The 27,465-nt window shown below is 35.3% G+C and overlaps 3 protein-coding genes across 4 annotated transcripts in view; 1 reads left to right on the forward strand and 2 right to left on the reverse strand.

The window, feature by feature from the left end:
- Positions 1–13,380, forward strand: part of LOC104894148 (histone H1) — a 49,166-nt gene extending 35,786 nt beyond the window's left edge. The window contains exons 2-3 of the mRNA XM_010680328.4: positions 12,218–12,346; positions 12,645–13,380. Of these exons, the coding sequence (XP_010678630.2) occupies positions 12,251–12,346; positions 12,645–13,142 (594 nt within the window). The 5' untranslated portion in view covers positions 12,218–12,250 and the 3' untranslated portion in view covers positions 13,143–13,380. The remainder of the gene's footprint in view (positions 1–12,217; positions 12,347–12,644) is intronic.
- Positions 2,574–3,023, reverse strand: LOC130591472 (uncharacterized). The gene has a single exon (XM_057394801.1). The coding sequence runs from the start codon at positions 3,021–3,023 to the stop codon at positions 2,574–2,576; it is 450 nt and encodes a 149-aa protein (XP_057250784.1).
- Positions 13,381–18,206: 4,826 nt separating the features above from the next.
- Positions 18,207–23,669, reverse strand: LOC104894149 (monosaccharide-sensing protein 2). Of its 2 annotated transcripts, XM_010680330.3 has the most exons (7): positions 23,512–23,669; positions 23,199–23,315; positions 21,915–22,481; positions 20,643–21,583; positions 19,421–19,608; positions 18,871–19,333; positions 18,207–18,629 (listed from the first exon to the last, which is right to left on the reverse strand). In XM_010680330.3, exons 2-6 carry the CDS (start codon positions 23,275–23,277, stop codon positions 18,901–18,903), a joined length of 2,208 nt encoding a protein of 735 aa, XP_010678632.1. In that variant the 5' UTR covers positions 23,278–23,315; positions 23,512–23,669; the 3' UTR covers positions 18,207–18,629; positions 18,871–18,900. The 2 variants fall into 2 exon arrangements, with proteins under 2 accessions (XP_010678632.1, XP_010678631.1); XM_010680329.3 differs by having other exon boundaries at positions 18,207–19,333.
- Positions 23,670–27,465: the final 3,796 nt, after the last annotated feature.

Consider the following 27,465-nt stretch of genomic DNA (forward strand, 5'->3'; position numbering starts at 1 on the left):
TCTACTTCTCCATATTGCATAACTTCAAGATTCATCTTCTGAAAGTCTAAACACATTGATCTGCCACCACCATAGTGCTTAAGGTATGACTTACTCAAGGCATCTGCCACTACATTGGCTTTCCCTTCATGGTATTGGATATCCAAATCGTAGTCTTTTATGAATTCTAACCATCTCCTTTGCCTCATATTCAAATCCTTTTGGGTGAAAATGTATTTCAAACTCTTGTGATCTGTGTATATCTTACATGTCACCCCATACAAATAATGACGCCAAATCTTTAAAGCAAAGACTATTGCGGCTAACTCTAAGTCATGAGTAGGGTAGTTGACTTCATATGGCTTCAGTTGCCTTGATGCATAAGCAATGACTCTTCTATTTTGCATTAAAACACACCCTAGACCATGTTTAGATGCATCACTATATACTTCATAAGTATCACTCCCATCAGGCAAGGATAACACAGGGGCTGTGGTTAGTCTTTCTTTAGGATGGTGAAGGCTTTCTCACATTCTGGGCTCCAAATAAACTTGGACTCCTTCTTCATAAGGTTGGTCATTGGTCGGGCTATTTTGAGAAATCCTTAACAAAACGTCTGTAATAACCGCCAGACCTAGAAAACTTCTTATATCAGTCACATTCTTTGGAGTAGGCCATTCACTAACGGCTTCAATCTTTGCTGGATCAACGGCAACACCCTCTTAGATATGACGTGGCCAAAATGCCACTTTTTCCAACCAAAACTCACACTTCGAAAACTTTGCATACAATTGCTTCTGTTGGAGGGTTGACAAAATTATTCGGAGGTGTTTCTCATGCTCTTCTTTATTCTTAGAGTAAACCAATATATCATCTATAAATACTACCACAAATTGGTCTAAGTATGGCTTAAAAATTCTATGCATGAGATCCATAAATACTGCTGGCGCTTAGTCAATCCAAAAGGCATTACTGTAAACTCATAATGGCCATAACGTGTCCTAAAAGCGGTCTTAGCAATGTCCTTATCAGCAATTCTTAACTGATGATACCCTGACCTTAAGTCAATCTTAGAGAAAATTCCAGCTCCTTTCAGTTGGTCAAACAAATCATCGATCCTTGGGAGAGGATACTTATTCTTAATGGTCACTTGGTTCAACTCACGGTAGTCGATGCACAACCTTAGACTACCATCCTTCTTCTTTACAAACAAGACAGGCGCACCCCATGGGGATACACTAGGCCTTACGTAGCCCTTCTCTAATAACTCTTCTAATTGGGTCTTAAGCTCATTCATTTCAGCTGGAGCCATACGATATGGTGCTTTAGATATTGGGCCAGTTCCAGGCATTAGTCTATGGTGAACTCCACCTCCCTTATTGGAGGCATTCCAGGGATTTCTTCTGGAAAGACATCCAGAAATTCATTAACTACAGGAATATTCTCCATCTTTTCTCCTTCTACTCCCAACTTTTGTATACTACACAAGTACAATGGATACCCCTTTCTTATACAGTTCTTGAGTTGCATAGCAGAAATCATTCTTGGACTGGGCTTCTGACTGATTTTTCTATAGGTTACTTTGACTCCTTTTGGGCCTTTCAACGTCACTTTTTGGGCTCTGCAGTCTATTTGGGCTTTGAATTTTCCCAACCAATCCATTCCCATAACAACATCTAGGTCATCTAACTCAAATTCAATTAAGTCTGAAGGAAATTCTACCCCTGCTATAGTCACTAAAACATCTCTATATAGCTTAGAAACGTTAATGACATCTCCAGAAGGTATGACTATATCCATGCTTATAAATTCGGGTTTTCCAACTTAAGTTTTTCCACTAAGGTTTTGAAATAAAAGAGTGAGAAGCTCCTGAATCAAATAAAATCTTAACTGGAATAGAAGAGATGAAGAAAGTACCAGTCACTACGCCTGCAGTCGTTTCAGCCTCACGATTGCTCATGACAAACACTCGACCTTGATTATTTGTCTTAGCCTGATTGTCTCCTCCGTTCCCATTCTTAGGAGGAACACGATTATGGGTCACACTTGCTGTTGGAGTCCTTTGTTCCCATTACCTCCCTGATTCTGGGTCGGCTTAGGATTTGCTGATGTTGAGTCTTTCTGGAAGCACTCATATTCTCTATGGCCTAACTTGCTACAGATCCTACAAGTTACCAGATTTCCTTCACAGTCCCTTCCTGGGTGGTTTCTTGGACATCTTTTGCAGTAGTAGACTCTCTTGGACTTTCCATTTTCAGATTGACTACGATTGTTGTTATTCCCATTACTTTATCATCCTTTCCTTGCTTGAATCCTCCATTAATCTTTTGACGCTTATCTCCACCTTGAAACCCATTACTAGACCCTTTCCTTTTATCTCCAGGATTCACTTCCAGCTCTCTTCCTTGATCCCGAATAGATGGGCAGCTCTCCCATACACTTCTCAAGGCTATTAAAGTTAGCCCCTCCCAATTTCCCTTGAATGGACAAGGTCAACCCTTGCTCAAATCTTTGAGCCTTCAAAACTTCAGTTGGAACCATTTCAGGTGCAAACCTCATTAACTCTATAAACTTAGAGTAGTACTCATTGACAGTCATGGTCCCCATCTTAGGTTGGTAAACTCTAGGCACTTCTTTTTCCTTAAGTGAGGTGGGTAAAACTTGGTTCTCAAGGCTTCCTTAAATTGCTCCCACCCAAAATCCTCTTGAGTCGCCAAAGACTCCTTCCTTTGGGACCACCATAAATCAGCTTCCTCTCTTAGGTAGTATGTAGCATTGTTGATTTTCAACTCATCATCACACCTAACAGCAGTAAACAGTTTATCAAACTCTCTAATCCAGTTCTCAAGACTGGCTGGGTCCTCTTTTCCATCATAGACAGGTGGATTCCTAGAGGCTACTTTCTTAAACACCTCGCCAGCTAGGTCAGGTTCTTGTTGACGGTTCAGTTGAGAAGTCATAGCCTTAGCCAAATTCTTGGTCAGAGAGGTCAACTCCTTAAGAGTTGCTCGAGTTTTGGATCTACTTCCAGGTCTACTGGCCATTTCTTCCTGATTAAGAAACGAACTACTTATTAAGTTATCCTACTAAATTTGTAATTCATACCACAATCATGATTCATAATATGATTGACAAATTGCACATAACATAAAAAGACAAACGAGAATTTTATTTATTAATCCTTGAAAAGGAATGCTAACATTTATAAGAGTAGTCTAATTACATAACTACTAATTATTAAAGCTACTAAAAACTGCTAATCTAACATTTTCCTAAAAATTTTCTTATTAGTAAATAAAATCAGATGGATCTTGATCTCTTGCTTCATCATTGGCTTGGTGTCTAAACCATTCATCATCAGACATAGGGTGATATTCCGGAGGTGATGAACGGCTACCCTCTGTGCTTGGTAGGTTGCTTTGAATATTAGAGGGTTCAGGACTAGTAGTAGGTTCATGGTCAGGATGGCTTGGAGTTTGATATGCATTCATATAACTCGTGCTTCTTGTTGCTCTTTCCATAATTCCGCATATCGGAGGTCAAATGTGAAATAAGGTACGGTAGCTAGCCAGATTCCTTCTTGGTAATGATCCCTCATGTTGGGCATCCCATCTAATAAAGTCATCACATTGTAATACTTATTATATAGCCAATGGTAGGGTTCAATGTAGGGCAAGTGTTCTAGAAGCAAAGCAACCATTGGTCCATGATAACGAAACTGTTGGTATCCTTGGTCTATTAAAAAGTTTGCATACTTCAGAACAGCACGCACATAATCAGTCACAGTTTGAGCATCTCTTTTTACTAGAATACGTACGAAAAATGGACTATGACTTGCCATAATAGTTCTGCGGTAAAAAACAAATACAAATTAGTAAGTACTATACGTATATTGTCATAAAGACAACTAAGTCTCCTTCCTTATGAAAATTAATAATATTTTCATATTTGCTAGACATAATGTCATATAATTATTCAAGAATAATAATCTGATTGTAAATAAGGAAACAAAGAAAATTTCAAACTATTTGTATTTTCGAAAAAATTTAAGTATAAGTTTTTATTTCGAATACTAGGTTTTTCGTGTATGGAAAAATTAATCGAGGGAGTTCCCAGGAAAGAGAGGTGCGGCACAAGCGGCCAACTTAAGTACCAAGTCTTTCCTTAGCCAGAACTTTCCTCAGAAAAATAAAGCCACACACTTATTCCTTTCTTCAAAATAAATAAATTGGAAAATATTTATATTTGGAAATATAACTTTATTTTTGCAAATAAAATGCAACTAACTTTATTTATGCAAATAAAATGCAAAAAAATTTATGCACTAAAATGCGAAACTCTAACTTATATGCCCTTCCTAAATCTACCCAGACTCTCATTAATAAACCTAAAGGCTCTGATACCACTTTGTAACACCCCCAAATTTCTCTCTTTTAAGAATATATTTTAATATAAACACTTGAGAAACTTGAGAGTATTACCGCCACGTGATAACGTTAAAGGCTAAAACTACTAACTACTAATTAACAATGCAGCGGAATTAATAAAATAACTTCTCTTTATTGATAAATAAAAATTTATTTTGTTTCAACTAAGACAAAGGGAAATATAAAACATAATGACTACTAAACTAAGCTATGTAGTATCCTCACTAGCTCCCCATATGTAGTATGCATCAGTCAACCTGAAAAATCTGCTCACCAAAAGGATCATCACAGGGACAAAGCCATAAAAAAACAAAACAAAATGCGTGTCAGTAAAAATACTGAGTACATGTATATGCGGAAATTTAAACACTTTATTAAACATTCAAAAGATATTCATATAAACCTTTCTTGAATACTTGATAATTCCTTGGATACTTGTATAAATAAAGTATATAACTTTAATAAAACTCCTTTTCCTTGCCTAGGTACCTTTCCTAAAGTGTGCACACCCCCCAAGTTTAGTATTCCTTACTGAGTCTATTACGAGGGGAACTACCTTGTCCACATGACTTATACAAAAAGTACATGGGTAAATATATATAGCTACCGTTCTTGTTAGTAAATAACAAGCCGTGGCCTCTTTATAATTGTGATCATAAAAGATCATATAACTAAAAAAATCTTTCGGAAATAATCCTCCTTTAAAAGAATAGTAATTCTTTATAAAACTTTAGCCATATAAAAGACATAATATTAATAACTTGCTCATATCAAATAATCTTTCTTTGTAAATAATAATAATAGTACTTATAATTTTAGCCCAATAGTGGCGTAATATAGCGACTTGCTCACAAAATCCTTGAAACTAATTTTACCATACTCTAAGATTTGTAAATTGATGAGATCATAAGTCAAACTAACAATGTAATCTGAGCACTATAATGTTGTACTACTATGCTATATCGACGCATGGAATTTCACAAAGTTTCATGAGCAGGTAACTAAGACAAGTGTGCCTTAATAAGTTTTAAAGATCAATTACATGATCTAACTTTTAGAATAATAACAGGTTTCAAAGTCCAAAAAGATGTACTACTAGATCCTTAAAAAAAAAAACGGTTACGTAATATAACATTAGACTAATAGCAAGAACTACTAACATGCTTATGGTAAGTTTATAAATTTAACGCATTCATCAAAACTCATAAATTAAAGTTAATAATAAAACTCATAAAAACATGTCTTTTAATCCACAATAATAACCCTATAAACATGATACTAGGTATGCAGAATAATATATAGAAATCTACATATACACGCACCTTTAAAAATAATAATTACTAGGGAGAAAAATAGAGAAGGTAGGCTAAGAGGGAGAGAGAGTTTAAACTTGAGAAAAGAGATTTATTCCTCAAATTTGGTGTGAAGAATATGGTGGGTGGAGACCCCTATTTATACTAGTTGGGGTAAATAGGATAAGAATAGGAATAGGAACTAAAAGATAGATTTTTGAGAAAGATAATTAATTTTAGCTAGGATAAAATATCTTTTATGATAATATAGGTAGAATAGAGGAATATTCCGCAAGATAAATAGTCTAGATGCTAATTTAACCAAAAGATAAAATAAACCAATTAACAAATTAACCCAAAAGATAAGATAATAAAAAGAAACAACCTTGGAACAAGGTAACTCACTGGCGTGAGTTCCTTCACGTCATTTAAAGACTTCCTTTTTTCTTTTTCTTTTTTTTTTTAATCCTTTTCGAAATTCCTTCTAAAAATATCTTCTAACTACTTGGATTACAAGTTATAAACTTAGGCCCAGTATATAATTTGGGCTAGAATTTATTTGAAAACCCCATAAATTAATACAAAGGCCTATTTGAAACCTTTATAATTAATAAAAGCCTTTTTAGTATATAAAACCTTTTAAAAAGATATAACTAATAACTTACTAAAAATACGGAGTATTACACAAACGGATCAGGTCAGGTTGACCCGATAATTTTCAGATCAGGTTAGGGTTGGTAAAGTTGACCTGAAAATATAAAACAGATCAGGTTCAGGTTAGGGGTTCTTAACCCGATTTTACTTAACCCGAACACGAACACGACCCAACCCGACCTGATTGACAGGCCTACTCTTATTATAAGTCTAAATCATAGAGCACACAATATATCTCAAGTTCCTTCAACTCAAAATTTTCCACAAACTTTTTTCATATTTCTTTGAGTCGGATATTACTATGTCCTATCTCTCAATCCATTCTTGACTTTCAAAATTGATTTTTGCTTGACTTTTATTTTCCTACTTGTCAAGTTCCTTCGATGGTTTTTTAAGTTGGGTCTTTGGATTGTGAGTTGGAAATTTGTGTAGCACATGCATCTTAAGTTAGAAAACTGAGATTCTTGAGGCTTTTGGGACTAACAAGTGTTTAATCATGATGGTGGTAAGTGTAGCATATAAAATTATGTGTATATGATTTACCTAAAATAAATGTGTGTAAGATGGTCCTTTTCGATAATGACAAAAGGGGGAAGAATATGTATGATGCTTATGGTCAAATATATATAATTAAGTCTATATCTTTCTATGATAAATGTTCTTTGTATGATGTGTTTATTTATGTTGATATTTCCTTCATATACATGCATGACTTGTTCATTATGGGGGTTTAAAGTACATCGTTTACTGCTTAATCCGTGATAAGCATCATTTGTTTGTCATCATCAAAAAGGGAAAAATTGTTGAGTCATGTAGTGTTTTGATGATTGTAAACAAATGATGATTATCTAACTAACATGTGTGTTTGAGATGTGCATATTACATTAACATGAAATAAATCATCAAAGGTTGAATATATCACATCATGAAGGTTTTCCAGCAAGTGAAGTTCCTATAAGGAACACAAATAGAGCGGTTCCTAATAGATATGTCCTATGAGGAACATTGAATATGAAGTTCTGGAGCAGTCCCTGAGTGGGAGCAGCAATATATAACGTTTCAGAGTTGAAACAAGAAGTTCCTGAGCAGGAACTATGAGTGCGAAGTTTCTTAAAGGAACTAGCACACTGAAATTCCAAAGGTGGAGCTATCAACATGCAGTTCTTGAGTTGGAGCAACATGGAGCACGAAGGCAAAAAAATATGAGTTTATTTTCTAGGATTCATGTAAGTATGTGGAAACGTGAAAGGTAATGGAACAAGGTCTAAAGGAACTCGTAAGGGCAAAGGAACTTGTGGAACTTAGAGTCAAAAGTATTTAAGAGTCAATAAATCTGATGCATATTATCTATAAGAATTTATTTAGAGTTTGTTTCTTTATAAATCTCTACTTGGTTAATTATTTATATATAATATGCATTGGTTGTTTTAGGATTAGTTTTAGTTTTGAAATAAAAGATAAGTTATAGTTTTAAAATAAAAGATAAGTTTTAATTTTAAAATAAAAGATAAGTTTTAGTTTTAAAATAAAAGATAAGTTTTAAATAAAAAAAGGTTTCTTTAGGAATATGATTTTAATTAATTTAATTTTATCTTTTCAGTTTTTGGAAATAAAAAGCCTAGATCTATAATACATATAATGAGTGTTGTTAAAGAAATTGTCCGTCTGTTCCTAAGAGGAACAGACGTGCTAGTCTATTCACCTAAGTTAAATGAACTAACTATTAAAAGGAACTAGACTTAAGATGAAGCATTACAACGGTACATTTATGTCAGTTGAGTAAATTATGTCTAAAATATAGGTAACCGTTTTATTTAAGGAAAAATATGATTTTAAGGAAAATCTTTTTAAGGAAAAGATTTTATTTTTCCAAAGATAATAATTTTTTTTTTCCGGTTATTATGGAAATATTTTAAAGATGATATTTTTAGTAAAAGAATTTTATTTTGGTTTTATTAATTGAAATGTTTTTAATTAAATCGGATTTCAAATTAATGCTTAAAGTGGTTGCTAAAATTAAGGACCTGTAACTTAATTCTCTCCCACGTTTAACAGTGACTTGGAGATCATGGGATGATTGATCATGGAGATCATGGAATGATTGAGGAACGTGTTCCTACGGGTAAGGAACATCATGGGATAATGGTTTAACCACTAACACATGCATGATTAATCTCACGTTCATTCTAAAAGACTGTTATAAATATACGAGTTCCATTGAGTTTCAAATTGTCTGACTAGTGTCTTTCCATAGTGTCTGACTTATGTCATTCCATAAGGTTTGACTTAAGGAATAACGTTACAAAAGAATTATATTTTCTATTCCTTGGTTGAGTCCGTTCCTGTGAGTTCCAAGTTCATACGAGTGCCATGTTCCTTTACAGTTATTCAGCTGCTATATACTAGAGTTAAACCAAATTATCAAGCGTCTGTATTTGAGTTTGGGGTTAAAGGGTTTGAGTGAACTCTTGTAATGGGAACTTGGTAAAGGGTTTGAGTGAATTCTTGTATCAAGTTCGAGTTAGGAACTTGAGTAAGTTCTTGTTGTGTATGTGGAGACTTAGGGTGAACTCTATCTATGGGTGAAGGGTTTGAGTAAAGTTGTGGGAACTCTTGAAAGACTTAGAGTTAAGTCTAGAGTATAGAGTGGAGATTGTGAGAGAGTTGGAGTTCCAAGTGGAACTTGCGTATGTAATAGGTTGAATCATAGGAGATTCATATTATAGTGAAGAGTTTAAATCCTATGTTAAACCACTTGTTTTTCTTCTTGTATTGAGACAAGACGTTTCCACGTAAAAATCTCTCTTGCACTTTCAGTTCCTTGTTGCTTATGTTTTAAATTCCGCATTATTTGGGCAATAAGTTCCACACTACAATTCACCCCCCCCCTCTTGTAGTGATCCTAGTGAAATAACATCGAAAAAAACAAAGGTTTGGGGGGTGATTTTGGTGGAGCTTTTCGATGAGGGTGGTAGATTTCCGGCGAGATGTTTAAGTGGAGTTGTGAATGTTGAGTGGATGATAATGGTGGAGCAACCATGACTACTTATAGCCATTGTTGGGGTTTAATTTTTGTGAATTGGGTGGGTTGATTTGATGAAAATTGAATTTTGGGAGAGTTTGGTTTGGATTGAAGTTTTTAATTGAAGAAGAGTTTTTATTGTGCATAAAAATGGTGTTAAACTCCATTGTTGGTTTTTTTTTTTGTGAAGAAAAATGAAGATGGAGTGAAACAATATTTCTATTTTGATTTTTCCTTTCTTTTTCTTTTTCTTCAATACTATCAATTTGTGCCAACATTGGATTAGAAGTACTTTAGTAATTAATTTATTTATTATTTTTTTTTTTACTTCAACTAATGTAATTATTTAATCTAACATAATTTATAACTCTTGCCACACATACAACATATATTTACTTAACGAACTAATTATCCTTTACTTGGATATAGAGTAAGAAAATTTCAGTCATAACTTATGATTAAAGAAAAATATTAACCACTAATTATTATTATTTAATTTAAGCAAGTTTAAATTTTCGCGATATTACACCAATTTGTAGCATTCATAATTTCCTTTGTCACATTGTTATGGAACGCATTTTTGTAGAACTGGAGATCGATGAGAAAGGTGTGGCAATTCGATTTCGAAAATCCGACGGTCACGTTAGATCTGACAGCATTCTATTTTCTTGATGACACGTGAGGTGTGTTAGTGAAACAAAAGTTAGGGTTTCGATTCCAAACTTTCGAATGTGGTGACTAGTGTGTTGCTACGACGATGGTGGTGGGGAGAGGTTGAAGATGCCAGTGATGGTGGTGGTGGTTGATGCGTTGCTGATGTGTACATTGTGGTTGACAGTGGTTGTTGGTAATTATTGGTGGTGGTTGGGCTGTGCAGGGGAGGGGAAAGGGGGTGCTTTTCTGTAGGGATATTCATAAAATTCGAAACCGAAAAATCAGTTTGAAGGGATGGTTACCGTACCGATAAAAAATGTTTTGACGATATGGTTATTGAAACGATAAAATTGACAGTTAAATGATACGGTTGCAGGCATGGTTTTTGAATGAACGTTTAACCAAAATATCGATTTTTTTTTTCTCTATTTAATTGTTGGGAAAGATTTTGAAACAATTACATTAATTCTAATATTTGTTGCGAATAAGTTACAACAATTAGAGGAAGTATGTAATTATTTGGAGTTCTAGTACTAATATAAACACTATGATTAGGAACAGAGTGAATTCTTAGTATTAAGTATGTTTTTCAATGGATTTATTATTCACTTTATAATACATTTTATATTAGAGTATATATATAATATTATAATATATGCACAAAAAAATTGAAAATACATATGTACATTAAGTAAAATATAATATTATAACTTAGATAACAGTTAATGATTAATAGACAAACCAAATTGAAAAACGGTTATCCCCTAAAATGGTAACCGGTCTAAACGGTTACTGTTCACAAATAGAGCCAATCAAAACTTTCGGTTACCGAACTAAAATGTTGTTTCGGGACGTTTAATCACCCATGAACATCCCTAGTTTCCGGTGGCTATGGGTAGGGGAAGGAGATTTTGTGGTGTGCAGGGGTGGGAAAGGAGATTTTGCGGTGAGAAGGGGTGGGGGAAGGGGAAAGTGGCCACAGTGGCGATGATGACAAGTGGTGGCAGTGTTATGGTGGCTAGTGGAGGGTGTTGGGGATAAAATCGTTGGGTATGAGTGTAGATTATTTTAATTAAGTTTTGTGATCCCTTTTTAAGTGTGGTCCCGAAATTTCTCAATGTCTTGATTTGCGTGCCACTTTTCTATGTTGCACTCATAGCAGGCAAAATAGATTTGTACCCGTGACATGACTAGAAACCCGTTTTTTCCTGAAAATAACGACCCGAAATAACCCGACGACCACAACCCGAATTTAAATAGATCCAAACTCGAATCCAATAGAACACGAACCCACCCGGAACGAAATTGGCCCGTCAATGACGATCACAACCCGACCCGAAAAGTGGTCATATTAGTTACTTTTTAAACAAATTTAAGAAAAATATTGTCATGAAATACTTTATATGATTTAGCCACTGTCCATTAATTACTTAATTTACTTTCATTAGTCTTATAGGTGTTTTATTTATTTGTGAGATTGAAAACCCGATTAATCTGACTCGATCTATCCTGAGGGCCAACCCGGCATGACCCAAATCTCACGGACCCGATATTAACACGTGTTCGTAACCCGATCACAAAATTAACCCGATTCGATTATCACCCAACCCATATAACCCGTTTGCCACCTTCTTGCACCATATTGTGTAATGCTCATATTTTTATTTCTACTACTCCTAATGATCAAAATTCCAATTGGCACGTGGCAGCTGCAGAGTGGGCCACCCTCGTTTAATAAAAAAAAGAAATCCGTTACGCAAGGCTTCCTTTCGCCTTTCGGTACTCGCAAAACTGACGTTAAATAAAATTAAATTCATCCCCTCAAAAAAAAAAAAAAAAAAAAATTAAATTCAGACAATTCAAAATGACCAAAAACCACCCCATCTCAACTAAAACAAAAAAGAAAAACAAGAACAACAAAAAAAAACAGTAGTACAACTAAAACCAACTTCCCACGATCCGTGTCACTTCCTCAAACACAATATCAACCGTCGAATCCTCTTTAATCTAACGGTAACCATCCACAATCCTTTTAACACCAGCGATCCGTGTGCTTTCGTCTCCACCAATCACATCACTTCTAGTCAGTCAATATAAGGCATTTTAATCCCCACACTTTTTTTTACCCATTATCCTATCTATTCTCTCTCCTCTCGCACTCTTTCCAAAAATAACTCCATCTTTCTTTCTCTCTCTCCTTTGCATTTTCAATCTCTGACGCCATGGCTGTCGCTCAAGCTACCAAATCAGTGAAGAAAGCTTCTGCTAATACGAAGAAACCATCCAAGTCTACTTCCTCTCATCCTCCTTACATCGATGTACTTTCTCTCTCCTTCAGTTTATCTTATTTTGTTGCTATTCATCATTTTATCTTAGTTTTAAAAAGTTTACTACAAATTTGTTAGTTTCAGTTAGATTTCTGAATATGGAGATTTTGCGTGAACTACTGCTATGAAATTAATGAATGTTTTTGGAAATTTGTTGCAGAGTTTTTGATATGATTTTGAAAGTTTACTGAAAATTTGTTAGATTCTGTTGTTTTTCTGAAGTTTTCCTCAGATTTTTTGCTTGAAATATTGCTATGAAATTAACGAATGTTCTGGAAATATGTTACAGATGATAACCGAAGCACTGATTTCACTCAAGGAGAGAACAGGATCAAGTCACTACGCAATCGCGAAACACATCGAAGAACAGCAGAAAGTTCGCGATCTTCCTTCAAACTTCAAGAAGCTTCTCTTCAATCAATTGAAGAAAGGTGTTGCTTCTGGAAAACTTGTTATGGTGAAGAAATCCTTCAAACTTCCTTCTGGAACATCGAAGAAGTCTCCAGTAACTGCTCCTGTTGCTGAAAAGCCAAAGCCAAAAGTCGCAGCGAAAAAGCCAGCGAAAACTGTGGTTTCAGCGAAACCTAAAACTGCGAAGAAGCAGAAAATCGCCGTAAAAGTTGCTGTGAAGGTCGCGAAATCTCCGGCGAAGAAGATTGCGCCGGCGAAGGCGAAGAAGCCAAAGAGCATCAAATCTCCGGCGAAGAAGATGAAGAGTATCAAATCGCCGGCGAAAAAGGCGACTGCGGTGAAGAAAACTACAGCGATGAAGAAGACTAAGAAGTGAAATTGATGAAATTAGGGTTTATTTATGGTTAAAATTAGGATTTGTGGTTTGTAAATTTGTCGATAGGATTAAGGTTTGAGTTTTAGAGATGAAGGATGATAACTGGTAGTTAAATTACTTAGAGTTTTGATTTAGTAAATGGTAATGAAGAAAATCCTGACTTTGGATTTCTGTGATATTAGGTTTATGAATTTGATGTTTGAATCTCTTACATTTTATCTTAGTTTGATTTCTATCAGTATTGTCTGGAAAAATGTTTCTTTGTTTGTGAAATTAGTTTATGATTACCCATTTATACTTGATTTTTAACGCAGAAAGTTACATATAATTTATTGGTAGTTTGTTGTAGTGCAAGTGAAAATAGCTTACATGTACTTTTAGGGGGCGTTTGGTTCACATAGTGGTATGAGTTTGGAATGAGGAATGAAATCAAGGTGGTATAGGTTTGGAACTTGATACCTAATACCATGTGTTTGGTTTTTATTTGGGAATAAAATTTTTTCTTCTATTTAATACCTAGAGGTATTGGTATGAGCCAAACCCACCTTCCCCCTTGGGTTTTTAAACCCCATACCTTATGGGTTTGAAGTATGGGTTTTAAATCTATCAAATAATAAAACAAACACTAGGTATGGGTTTTGCTCATTCTAAACCCATACCTGATACCAGAATTATGTGAACCAAACGCTCCCTTAGCGAATTATACTGATTGCCGTTTTCTGACTACGCGCACTTTACTGGTAAATTTTGATTTGAATGTTGAATTTTAAATGCTTCGCTCTAATTTTTTTTTGAAACTCAACAAATTAATTTCTGATTTTGGATTTTCGTTACCCTTTTTCCCCCTTTTAAAAATTCCTTTTGTGGGCTTTTATGATGTTGCAACTTGCAATGATATAAATACGAAGTCAATTTACTATTGAGGAAGTAAATATTAATCTTAACAAAGAAACTTGAATGATCTGTAACGTTGTAGTCAATAATATCTCGCATTTGCTAATTACTGAATTCAATATCTTTTCTTCAACATTAGAGAATAACAATCATTTTTTTGTTGGATGATATCAAGAATAACCCAAGCAACAAAGACTATGTTTCTTTGAACTTAGAAATGCATAGTAGGAGCAAGGTTCAGATAGGAAGTCTTTTTTTGACACAAAGAAAGTTCTCAAGATGGCATGTCTTAGGATTTTATGTCGGTAATTATAAATTAAAGAGCTCTTGCACATCTCTATGTAGACAGTTAGCACCTTGAAATAGAGCAATAAATCCTTCATATTTCAGTAACTTTTATCCACAAGATAATATATTTGCAGTAGATAATCTTCATTACATTAAGGTAAGGAGTATATATAGTTAGCAAGTCTATGATGAATTGGCCTAGTGGAGAGATACACATTGGTAGTGCACAATTATTCAGTTTGGAGTTAGTGTGAGGAAAAGTTAGAGAGTTGGTGAGGAAAGAAATACAAGAGATTAAGGAGAAAGAAGCATGTTGAATATTGTGGAAAGTTTAGCAAGGCTGTAAATTGTATTGCTGATTAGTCACCTTGATTGCAAAGCTTCAATAGTGTTCCTGGGAGCACCTTATAAAGTTAAGTGTTTCCCTTCATTTTTTGCGTAGTTTATATGTGCACATTTTACATTTTGCTCATTTGAGTATAATATGTGAGAAATAGTGGTGTCAAAACATGTTCTCAAACAGGTTCTGGGTATACCCACGGCGAACCAGGTTAGATCCGGACATGTCAGGATTTTGATTAATTCCCCGGTCATGATTGGTTAGGTTTTGTTCAACTGGGTCGAACACATTTGAAACATTGGATTCTCGGGTGACGGACAAGTCTGAGCGTTCCATTTACAAGTCGATCCATTCTCGGGTATGATCGCTCGTTGACATTTTTTTTCCGGGTTTGCGCAGGTCGTGTTTAGGTTTCATGTACGGTTGAATTAAGTCAAATGTACTTAAGTTGAATTAGTATTGACCTTAGTTCGATCATTGTGAAACATCGAGTCCATTCGCTATTGAACGTCAATTCAACTTCGGGTAACTCCTGATCGAGTCATCTCGATTTTGTTATGTATTTTGTAAACGAATCGTATTAATAAAAGTATTAAGATCAACATATATATACATATGTGTGTGTGTGATAAATATATGGATAATTACGAAAAACCAATAAAAACACTATATTGATTATCGTGATGTTAGTGTATTATCTTAGTCAACTCTTATTTCGACTAATCAATTGCGTAAAACCACTCTAATGAGTAAAGGAGTAGAGTGACTCTTCATATGTTTTAATATTATATATTATAACCAACGAAAATAATAACGAGTAAAAGATCAATTCCAAACTTCATATAAAAAATTTATTATTATAGTAATGCAAATACGAAGGGGAATACTAACAATAACAATAACAATAAAAATAAAATACTAATTTACAAGCGAAAAAAAGACTATTTTACATTGAGCACTCCATAAACGATACGTCCATGCACACAACACACCCCTCACAAAAGTTCAATTATCTATATAACTACTCTTTAATCTTCATTTAAAAACTAATTCTAATACGGAAATTAAAGATTAGTACTTAAAAAACCCTCAAAAGAAAAGACTAGTAGTCCCGAACTAACTAAAGAAGAACTAAGACTTTGGTTCGCTTTCTTGATTATGTAGTAATGCTAATTATTTGAGAAGGATGCACATCCCTGCGACAAGTAGGACAAGTGCGTTTACGCTGAATGTTGTACCAAGAAAGCATGCATTCCCCATGAAACTTATGTCCACATACTTGCAAAACCCAATTATCTTGCACATGATCACCATCTAACTCAAATCCTTCTAAGCAAATCAAGCATTCAGTGCAATTCTTGGTGACTTCTTTAGCCAAGCAACGAGGGCATTTGTCACATACTCTAATCTTTACTTCGTCGATCCACCCTACGTGCATCAGCCCGTGCTTAACCTTTCGGTTGCGAAAGCAGACGGACTTATTAGTAGGGACATCGTTCATCTCCAAGCGGTTGGTCCCAATGAGCTGATCTTTTTTCATTAACCCCACAGCAACAGCATATATTTCTATGTTTATTACTACCTTGGAGTTTTTGTTAGAAAACAAGCCGCTTTTTTCCGAGATGAACAACTTGTGGTTCCAATTTGTGTCCGACTCACCATGCTCGTCGATTCGAGTAAAGACTCTCGTGGCGGTTGGTTCGACCCGCACCTTAGAGTAGGTAAGGATTGGTTTACCAAGGCTAAGCATCCGGGTCCAAAGTGGAGGTTTAAAGGTTTTGCCTGGATTTAAGGTTAACTCTAAAACCTTACATTCACTGCTCTTTGTTTCTGTTGATGATCCTATTGCTGCGCATGATGCCATGCTAAATTGCTAATGTAGGACTAGGTGAACTAACGTATTTGGTTAGAGAATAGAGAAATCTGTATAGAATATATGATCTTGGATTATAATACAGTATGTCAGTAATATATATACCATTAGTTTATAAGCTAATGAGTATTCTAAATTCTACTCTACTTCGGATATATAGCCAATTAATATAGATAATTAGGTACAAAGCTGAAGGATAATTTTGGGTCAATCTCATTAATCTCACAAGTTATGTACAGCCCACAAATATATTCCGAAAACAAATAGGATTTCCTAACATAAGCAACCTCCTAGGCTACTATTAGACATCCACACGCCTAAGGGTCTAAGCCTTTGGTGAGTTTCCTTATCACGTTAAATCAGTAGTAACTGTATGTTCGACTCATGTTTCCTTATCACGTAGTCACTATGTATGTTCCACTCATGTTTATATTAATTAGTAGCGAGTGCTAGTCGCAATCCTTAATTGGTCAGTAAGGGGGCATTTGGTTCAAATAAAGGAATGAAAAGGGGATGAAATCCAATAAAGGGACGGAATGGTAATAATAATTGTTACTTTTATCAAGTGCTTGGTTCAACAATGGAAATTAATCACTTGTAAGGGAATATAAAGAATTTTGTTACTACTCTAATTTGGAGGGTAACATTTTGAGGGGTTTGGGTTATCCTCAAGTAAGGGTAATGGTTAACCCATCATCCAAGCCGAACTAAGAGTAATGAATTTAGATTACTAATCCGTTTTCAGACCCCAAAAAAGCTCAACCAAACAAGACCCTAGTGAGTCAATACAAGTAGGGGTAAAAGTTCGGTGTGCGGTTCCGAATAGAGCCTAATACAATCCGATCTGTACAAAATTTGGATTTCAATTTTTAATCCGAATCCAAACCAATTAGGGTTTGAATCCGACCCGGTCCGAATTTTCATACTCTAGATTTGATCCGATCCGAAAATTCGTTTTTTTTAAACTCTAGTTTTTCAATGAAATAAATTAAGCACAACAGCAGCGTAGTTGATTTAGGAAATGAGGAATTACGTGCAGTTAGTGTTTTAGAGGAAGGGCTGAAGTGCTATGTGTATTGGGCTATGGAGTAGGTTTTTTTCAAAAAAAAAAATCAATTAAGCACTTTAGCCCAATCTAATACAAGGCATAATACTATTCGAATATATTGGATTTTTGGATCCAATTACCCTCAATCTAATCCGATCCGAAATCTCTTTTTTTTTTTTAAAAAACGCAACCCGAACACAGTTCGAATCTGAACCGAATTATTAATTCGGATTCAATTGGTTTGAATTTTGAATTTTATCCGAATAACTTTTACCCCTAAATACAAGTATTGCATCTCAAACCCTTTTTGTTATACACACACATCGTACAAGGAGCCAAAGAGAACGACAAAGCGTGAGTTAGTTATGTTAAACAAGTTTTAAACACATAGGTTGCCGTACTTATACCATATATAACATAGGCTTTGTGCATCGAAGCAAATAGGGCGATGAAGGTCACCCTATTGCATAACTAAGAAGGCGATGTAGTAACTTGCCTATTGTTAAATATTTTTACGTTAAAATTAAGATTTTAGGGAGGAAGTAGAAGAAATTAGGAGAGAAAGGTGGAAAATAAGTCGTCGTTGATGGCTTGAAAGCTTTGTGCAAGGAGAGAAAAATGTGTAATGTACTAATGTCTACATCTTTTTATCAATGACGTTGTAGTGAAAATAATACAATGGTAAACTATATATTTATATTACAAGACAATCAATTAACTTAACTAATGAAGCTACTAACTAACTTGTGAACAAACTAACTCAACTTATGAACTCCAATACATCTAAACCATAAACTTCAATACCCCCTCAAGACCTCAAACTGGAAATGGTGGAACAATCATTTGCAATTTGAACTTATTTCAGATGAAAGAAAAGTCTTGGAGTAGTAACTCAACTTATGAACTCGAAAACTTGCTGTCGATATCTCAAACCAATGGTAGAAGTGGCTTGATGCTCGAACACCACGCACAATAATGTACTTGAGCAAGCAAGCAAGCAAAATATCACCAAAACAGTTTGCAACTTCTGGTCGTCCAAAGACACTAGTACACCAAACTAAATGACCATGATCAAACTCTTATACCACAAACTAGCTGCAGAAATTTGAACAAGGATCACGAAGAAATAACACGATCAAACTCTCATAGCGCGAACTGGCTGCAGAAATTTGATCTCGAAATAATGAGGCCTCAACGGGTCTCATCAAGAAAATTCATCACGATGGATCATATAATTTGATTCTTACGGATCAGGAACTATATAAAATGATCGATCAATAATTACCTATTAAAAACTTAAACTCAGTTCTTGTCATCAGTGGCTTGCTTGTCTTGCACCGAGAGCAAAGAACTCAGTGATTACCTCAAGGGGCATGCCCTTGGTTTCAGGAACCTTCAAAAATATAAATATCCATGCAATTAAAATCACAACAGCATAGAAGCCAAAGAGACCAGCAAGTCCAACAGCTTTAAGCATCATAGGGAGTGTGTAGGTGACTATGATATCACAGATCCAGAAAGTAAGTGCACAAATAGCAATACAGACTCCACGAATCTTGGTTGGGAAAATTTCTGCACATAGGATATTTGGGATAGGCCCAAACCCCATCACAAAGAAGCAGAAGTAGAGAACTACCGCGACTGTGGAGACCACTGCATACACAGTGGTGTTCATCTTTATGACATTTGCGAGTATTAAGACAACGAGCGATAAGAACAACACCGGAATTGTGGTTAGTAGCAAAGTCCTGCCAAGAAACAATAACATTAACATGATGCACACCAAGGAAAAATAAATAAATTAGTAAACAGAATACAGATTGGAAAGTAATTACCTTCTCCCAGAAAGATCCATAAGCCTCATTGCAACAGCTATAGCAGGAAGCATCAAAAGAGTTGTGAGTGCACTGATGAGTAACAATGCAGAGGAAGCGCCTATACCCATATGCGAAAGAAGATCACCCACCCCAGCTTGCTCTAGTATTTGAGGAGTATAATACAGAACGCCATTTATCCCAGCAAACTGCACCAAGAAAAATGACAGGTTTCATGAGACAACCAAAAGCTCAACTGCTCAAGTACAATTCACAATAAACCATAAAGTTCACAGCACATCACATGGGGCATTGACCAAGTCATAAGATTGAGGGCTTGTGTTCCCGTACACATCTTCAAATCCCCCTTTTCCCATTTATATATCAGCATATAAAATACAAAAAGTGCACAGCACAGAAAAACAAACCAGTTTTGAAACAAACATTGTATGGGGAATGGGAGACAGATGAATATGGTACATTGATAGCTGATTGTCCATGCAAAGCTTTAAATTTTGAAACTAGGAAATGATGGCAGATTTATACAGTATAGCAGCTGAGGATGTGCGCGTCAATTGTGAATATGTCCGAACAAAAGCTATATAAGAATTACAAAAAAAAAGAAAAAAAATATGTTTGTGGTAGCTTTAGAACAGAACGAAGGCACATCCACTGAGGATGTGCACGTCAATTGTGAATATGTTCGCACAAAAGCTGTACAAAAATTACAAATAAAAAAAAGAAAAAAAATAATATGTTTATGGTAGCTTTAGAACAGAGCCAAGGCACATCCTCTTATTCCAAGGAAACTGCTTAGATTATGTGATGGTGTCAATTTGAAACACCACAAAACTTAAAACAACATTCTGTGATAGCTAATTTGCAAGTAGATTCTTAGTTAGCTAACCCATCACAATAACTTAATTAGACAGCTCTAATTCAAGATAGCAATATAGTTTATGATTCCCCAACTACATTATAGATCAAGTCATACAATGACACATATCAGTAGTTAGCAGGGAAAAGAGGGTATGAGACTAAGATGGTGAAAGCAGACATGAAGCAGAAAGCGAAGGGAAAAGTTTCAAAAACAAGTTGTCATCCTTCACATGCTATATAGTGTAGATAACTTAGATTAATGAATTAGTCATGAGTCTCATGACAAAACGTCACTTAGTACATTCAGACGGTAAGGTAGTGTTTAGTAATCAACATACTTTCGAAAAGGTTTTGACCCTTTTACCTGTTGAAGAAGTTGAAGTCCGACACCAACAACTAATGCACGCCTGACACCAGGCTCTAAAAAATCCCTCCAACTAGGCCTTTTTGCAGAAGCCTCGGAAGGGTGAACCATAGCTGGACCAATACTATCCCGATCCATGAAATCCCTCGAATAAAGGGCAGGTTGACTTACTAGTGCAGCAGCCTTCACATACTCATTGTCGCCAATAACCTCACCACCAGCAAGAGAAATAACAGAGCCTCGTTTAGATCCAGCATCACCTTCCTGATGTAGATAAAGTCTTTTGAATCCTCCTTCCTTCGTACCATCCAAGCCTTCTCTCTCGCTCCATTTCCAAGCTAACTGCCAACCACCACCAATACCACTAGCTTCGCTTCCTTGTAACCAACTACTATGCTTCATGCTGAACATGCTACCTGAAGTAGGAGCAACCATGGCTTTGTCTGGACCTGTATCCTGACGAGATATAAGTGAACTACGTAAATTGTCATCTTCATCAGCATCACCTGCATAATCTTCATCGTCATGACCATAATCATCATCATCCCCAATAGTATTTTCATCATCCCACTCTTCATTTTTGGGCTCTTTCCCTCCCATACTAAACATACTACCAAAAGTTGGGAATATGACACTAAGCATACTTCCTTGTTCTGGAAGCTTTTCATGTACACTACCAAAAAGAGTTACAAGGGGATCCATTAAAGGAACACTAGGACTCTGCATGCTTCCCTGCCGAGATGCAATACCCAGCATACTCTGACCAGTGACTGGTCTGGCAACCCAGGAGCAGCCTGCTTCGGACCCATACAGCCTAACCTGATCTTTGACAGTCATCGGATCTTGATCCTCAGCGAGTCCAGCATCTGGCTCAATCAAGTATTCCTCTATTGATGTATCACCTCCAACTCTAAGACCCTCAACAAGGAGAGCCATCTCAGCTGTTCATTCAAAAAAATTGGTAATTGCATTATTGCTTTAGTTTCAAATAAACAAAATTAAACAACCTGTATTCCGAAATGATCCTCCTACTATCAATTTTGATCTCTATAAGATTTAACATTATCAATATGCAACTAATTCATCTTACTGAACTCTCCTTTGTTACGCCGATTATTCTTCCCAAACATGCTTAATTTCTTCTGCAAGGATAGTCGGCATGAAATTGAAAAGGAGCATACGTTTTTTTCGATACAAATGCATGAATCTAACAAAACGACTTGGACAAGAAAATTTACCACATAGAATGATGGAAAGTAGCAGAAGACTAACCAAAGACATCTTCCCTGCCTCGCAACCATTGAAGAACCTTTTTAGCCTCATTCATCCGTCCTTTGCTAACAAGCCAGCGAGGAGACTCAGGTAAGAAGAATACAGTTAATAGAAAATAAACAGTAGATGGAACAAAAAGAATCCCAAGCATTAATCTCCAGCTAGGTGTTTCCATCAATGACATCCCGAAAACCATGCAGTATGCGAGGAACATTCCACCAGAACCAGTAAACTGAGGAAGTGTGTTCAGTGAGCCTCTTATATCAGTTGGAGCGGTCTCTGATATATAAAGAGGACCAAGAGTGACTGCCAAACCACTTCCAAATCCATCTAATAGCCGACCGAAGAGTAAAACATAAACATTGGGAGACCACAACATTATTAAGGCACTAACAAAGAAACAAACTGAGGAAATTATCATCATAGGGCGACGACCAAGACGATCTGCAATCGGTCCAGAACATGTTGTAATAAGAGTGGCTCCAATTATTGATGTGGCCACAATTAACCCTTCCAAGGTTGGAGAACTCTCCAAGTTGAACTCTTTCTTAATATATAATACAGCCCCTAGAGCAAAACACAGGAAAGAAACCCAACCAAAAAAATGGTTCTCAGTAAACCATGTTTCTGAAACCAACATAGGATTCTAAGTAGGATTTATAAGTCTCTGAAGATGAATTTCTCATATAAATCAACGTCACATAAGCAGATAATTATGTAACTTTATAATCAATGAATAGAATTTCTCATAAAACAAGAGGCCTGAAGATAATCATTTAATTTGTGCCTTTGTCTTTCTTTACTTTTGGCATCTCATCTCTATGCAGGGGTTTTCATGAGAATATTTAAAATACACCTGGGTGTACCATGCTCATGGTACACCTAAGACCATTTTATCTAAATGCTCAAAATGAGCGAATGAGCAAATGAACAAAATGAACAAATGAACAAAGAGCAAACATTTCTACTCATTTAAGAAAATGAGCAAACATTTTTATTACAAAATGAGCAAATGAGTAAATGAGCAAAATGCCCATATGAGCAAATTTGGTGTCAAATGAGCACTTGAAATTCTAATTTATTACAAAAATACCCCTGGGTGTACCATGCTCATGGTACACCCGGGTGTACCATGAGTGAACTCGGGTTTTCATATGTGATATCTAAGAGTGTAAGAAACTTCAGAAATATAATCAAGCAAATCGGGTTCGAAATTGAGCAGATTTACTAGAAAAACATAGCATGAGTAATGAGCAATATAGTAGAAATTAATGAGCAAATTACCAGCAATAGTAGCATTATCCCATCCATACAGCAAATCTCCAACTGTTGCAGCAATTGCAACTAATACTGCTGCACTCATATTTCACCTCAAGTAGTTAATCAAACTTCTTCAATCAACTGTCATAAACATTATAATCAAAATCCAAATTCACTTCAGCTATGAAACACATGCAATCAAAGCAAACCAAAATCAAATTCACCAAAAAAACAAACAAAAAGAAAAATCAGAGAACCCAAGAGAGTATTGCTCTTTTCTGAACTCATAAAACTGAAGCAAAAAAACCCATGCAAGAAAAAGGGAAAATAAACAAACCCAGATGAGAAATAAGCCAACTTTTCATGAATTATGTGTTATCAGTTACTTCATCACCTCTGAGAAAATAGGTGCTTTGAAGGTATAAAAAAGAGAGTATATAATGACATTCTAATGTCTAATCATTGCTAAACAGCAATTTTGCCACCAAAGTAGAAAAGGAAGAAACTTTAACTTATTCAAGCACAATCTCGAAAATTTATTGGAAAGACAAATCAATTCAACAATAATAATACTCCCTCCGTCTTTTTTTATTTGCTGCATTTTGCCATTTAAGGGTGTTTCAATTTATTTGCTACATTTGCAAACATTTTCATATATAGTACATAGGTCCCACACTTTATTTACAAATTTGCCATCACTCTCTTCTTGATTTTGTAAATGTTTCCATATATAATACATAGGTCCCACAATTTACCTATTTGCTTTTTTGTTAATTCCATTTATGTCAATGGTCCCCACTCTTTCCTTGGTCTTTGTGAAAAAGTGCTTGTAGCAAATAAAAAAAGACAGAGGGAGTAATTATTTTTAAAAAAGTGATAGTAAACATGAGGTCAGCATCATGCACTTTTAGGCTTTAGCAACCAACTGTATATACAAACGCTTGACACTTCCCTCTTCTTCTTCCTGCAATCCATCTAAGCTTCTCGTACACTACTCCAGTAGTCTAGTCTGTGACACTCTTGAATTATTGAGGCAGTGATTATAACCCAGTACCAGTAAATGATTAAAAACAGTGATTAAACCCAACTAATCAGTGTTTTTGACAAGTAAAGTGTCATGTTATTCGTTAAGGATATGATATCAAATACTGAAAATTTGAAATGACATGATTTGCGGTACTGCTTAGCCTTGGCGCCATTAGTATTCATGAGTTTTTTTTGGTTTGAGAGATAATGTCTCCATTCCAATTTATAATGCTTGTATTTCATTTCGGATGTTTTAAAATGTTTTTATCTCTCGTATTATAATTTTTGAAACTAGTGAGTGTCCAGGTGATGCGTGGGTTATTACTTTTCGTAACTTTTTATCAATTGCGGAAAAATTAACGTAATAACATGATAAGTAATTGCATGATTTTTTGAAAAAATAAACCCTTAAAAGTTTGGGGATGAAAGTAATAAATTAATTCTTTCTATAAGGAATTGGAGTAAGAGTTTATGTCTATAATAATAGTCTCTTGTTATTATCATAAAAAAATTAGGTATCTAACTACTGGTACATATCTTTTAATGAGATATAATTATAAGACTTTATGATATTTTATTTTGAAATCATAAACAATAGTGTTATGGTGGATTAATAGTTAAGCTTTTATACAACATCACAAATTCTCATATACAGTCGACCACACCTATAATTTCGCATGTGGCCAGCCCATATATGAGGCCCAGACGAATATAATACCTCAAAACTTCCTCCTTCCTTTTTTCCCCACTTCTTCCTGCATCGTTGTACAACAATTTGTACGTTTTAAATCTGTAAACAACAATGGCATCCTCACGCCACACTTTCTATCTCATCCAGTTTTACCATCACCTTGAGACCAGAATTTTAGTGGAAGTCCTTCGAAGTCCTTCAAATCTATCAACAACAACTTGATCAGTGTAAAAGGCCTTTGAATTCATCGTAGTCCATAAGTTTGTTGTTTGTGAAAGTATTGGGTCAGACCGTCTGACCAAATACATATTGTCAGACGGGCTGAGCCCATACTGTACAAATCCTTAAAAACCAAACATCACCGCTATCAATACTAATTTGTAAAACGTGAGCTCGCCCTTTCAGATAGATTATGCACTTCTGCAGCTCGGCTTCTCTTGAGCCATTCCAGCTTAACATGAGAAATGGAAATTTGAATGAAAACCTTAGATTAGTCTCTAAATTAAAGAAGAATTAATTATCTTACTTCACTAGGACCTTCTGATTTTGTAGTGTCATGAGATTTTCTTTTCAAATTGCGTGCAGGCTCATCTGAAGTTCTTTCCGCACTATTAGCTGAACATACAGAAGACGTTGCGACTACTGGCTCCATATTCCTATCACCACTAGTACCCACTTTGCTCATTGGTATTGTATAATGTATTATGCAACCGTACCTATATCCAAGAAAGTTGTGGGTGGTAGGTTTCGATATCTCATCACTGTCTTGGTGCAACTTGCAGAAGATGAAAGAAGTGATGAGGTTTTATTATGGAAATCAGAGGATAAACAATGGGCCAGAATTCGGGTCGGGCCTACATTCGAACAACAAGAAGAAAACCTGCAATACCAATCCAAGATACTTGATATCATAAGTTACTTTCATTTAGAGGTAAGTTACTTTCATTTAGAGGTAAGTTACTTTCATTTAGAGCTAACTTACTTTCATTTGGAGGTAAGTTACTTTCATTTAGACCTAAGTTACTTTCATTTAGACCTAAGTTACTTTCATTTAGACCTAAGTTACTTTCATTTAGACTAACTGAAAAAAATGAAGACTAACTGAAAAAAATTTAGGACTAACTGAAAAAAAATGTAGACTAACTGAAAAAAAATTAAGACTAACTGAAAAAAAATTAAGACTACCTGATGTCGTCCGACCAGTTTATTGTATCAGACGAGTCTGACACAATACCTTCTCTTGTTGTTTTGTTAGCCATTACTACTACTTGATATTGAAACTGCACATCAGGAACAAATACTTTGATCTAACATGGGGCCACACTTCAACTAATCGACCATAAATTAGAATAAATGATTAAGTGAATTAACGGAAAGAGAAAGCAATCAAACTTTTACCCAGAAACATGAACAACATCCATGTTAATCTATTTTGATCGAATTTGAAATTTAAAAAATTTATTTTGTTTAATCTTAGGAGTAACCTCATTAACCATATTTATTTATACGAGTAACCTCATTTAATCATACGAGTAACCTCAATTGTTCCCACAAGTAACCCCCTATTTATTAATACGAGTAACCTCATACGTTTATAAAGAGTAACCCTATTTATTCATACTAGTAACCTCATTTAATAATATGAGTAACCTCATTTTGTTCACATAAATAACTCTATTTTACTCGCATCAGTAACCTCAATTGTTCATACAAGTAACCCTCACTTATTGATATGAGTAACCTCATTCGTTCATATGGAGTAACCCATTTATTCATACTAGTAAACCCATTTAATAATAATAAGTAACCTCATTTTGTTCACATAAGTAACCCCATTTTATTCGTATCAGTAACCCCAATTGTTCATACAAGTAGCCCTCACTTATTAATATGAATAACCTCGTTCATTCATAAGGAGTAACCCCATTTATACATACTAGTAAACTCATTTAATCATATGAGTACCCTTATTTGTTCACATAGATAATCCCATTTTGCTTATAAGAGTAACCACATTTCTTTATAGGAGTGACACCCTTTTATTGTTAAAAGTAATCACATACTCATACAAGTAACCCTATTTGGTCATAAGAGTAACTCCACCCGTTCATAAGAGTAACTCCATCTGTTCATAAGAGTAACTCCATTTGTTCATAAGGGTTTGTGCATAAGGGTCAACTTCAAAATGTCATATCTCACATCACACTTAATATTTGGGAAGATTCAAGTTAGAGATAAAAATTTGGCTCGATAGCTTTCGAAGGCCTGGTCAAAAGCTCGATTCCGATGAGAAATGAGTGAGATATGATTAGTTGAAAATAAGCTAAGGCTAACAAGGTGTCGCACGTACGACCACACCTGTAATTTCGCGTGTGAGCGGCCACACGCAAGATGCGCTGATACAACATTATTTTTTTAATTGAGGGTTTTACTCGAAAATATAACACTTGTATTAGAGTGTTAGAGGAGAGTTCCATGCGGCACACAAACTTTCTTATGAACACATTTTAATGTATTAGTATAGATGGTACTTTATTCTTTAAATTAACTCATCAAACAATTCTTATTCCTCTT

Source organism: Beta vulgaris, chromosome 5 (assembly GCF_026745355.1).
Source record: "Beta vulgaris subsp. vulgaris cultivar EL10 chromosome 5, EL10.2, whole genome shotgun sequence".
Lineage (NCBI taxonomy): Eukaryota > Viridiplantae > Streptophyta > Magnoliopsida > Caryophyllales > Amaranthaceae > Beta > Beta vulgaris.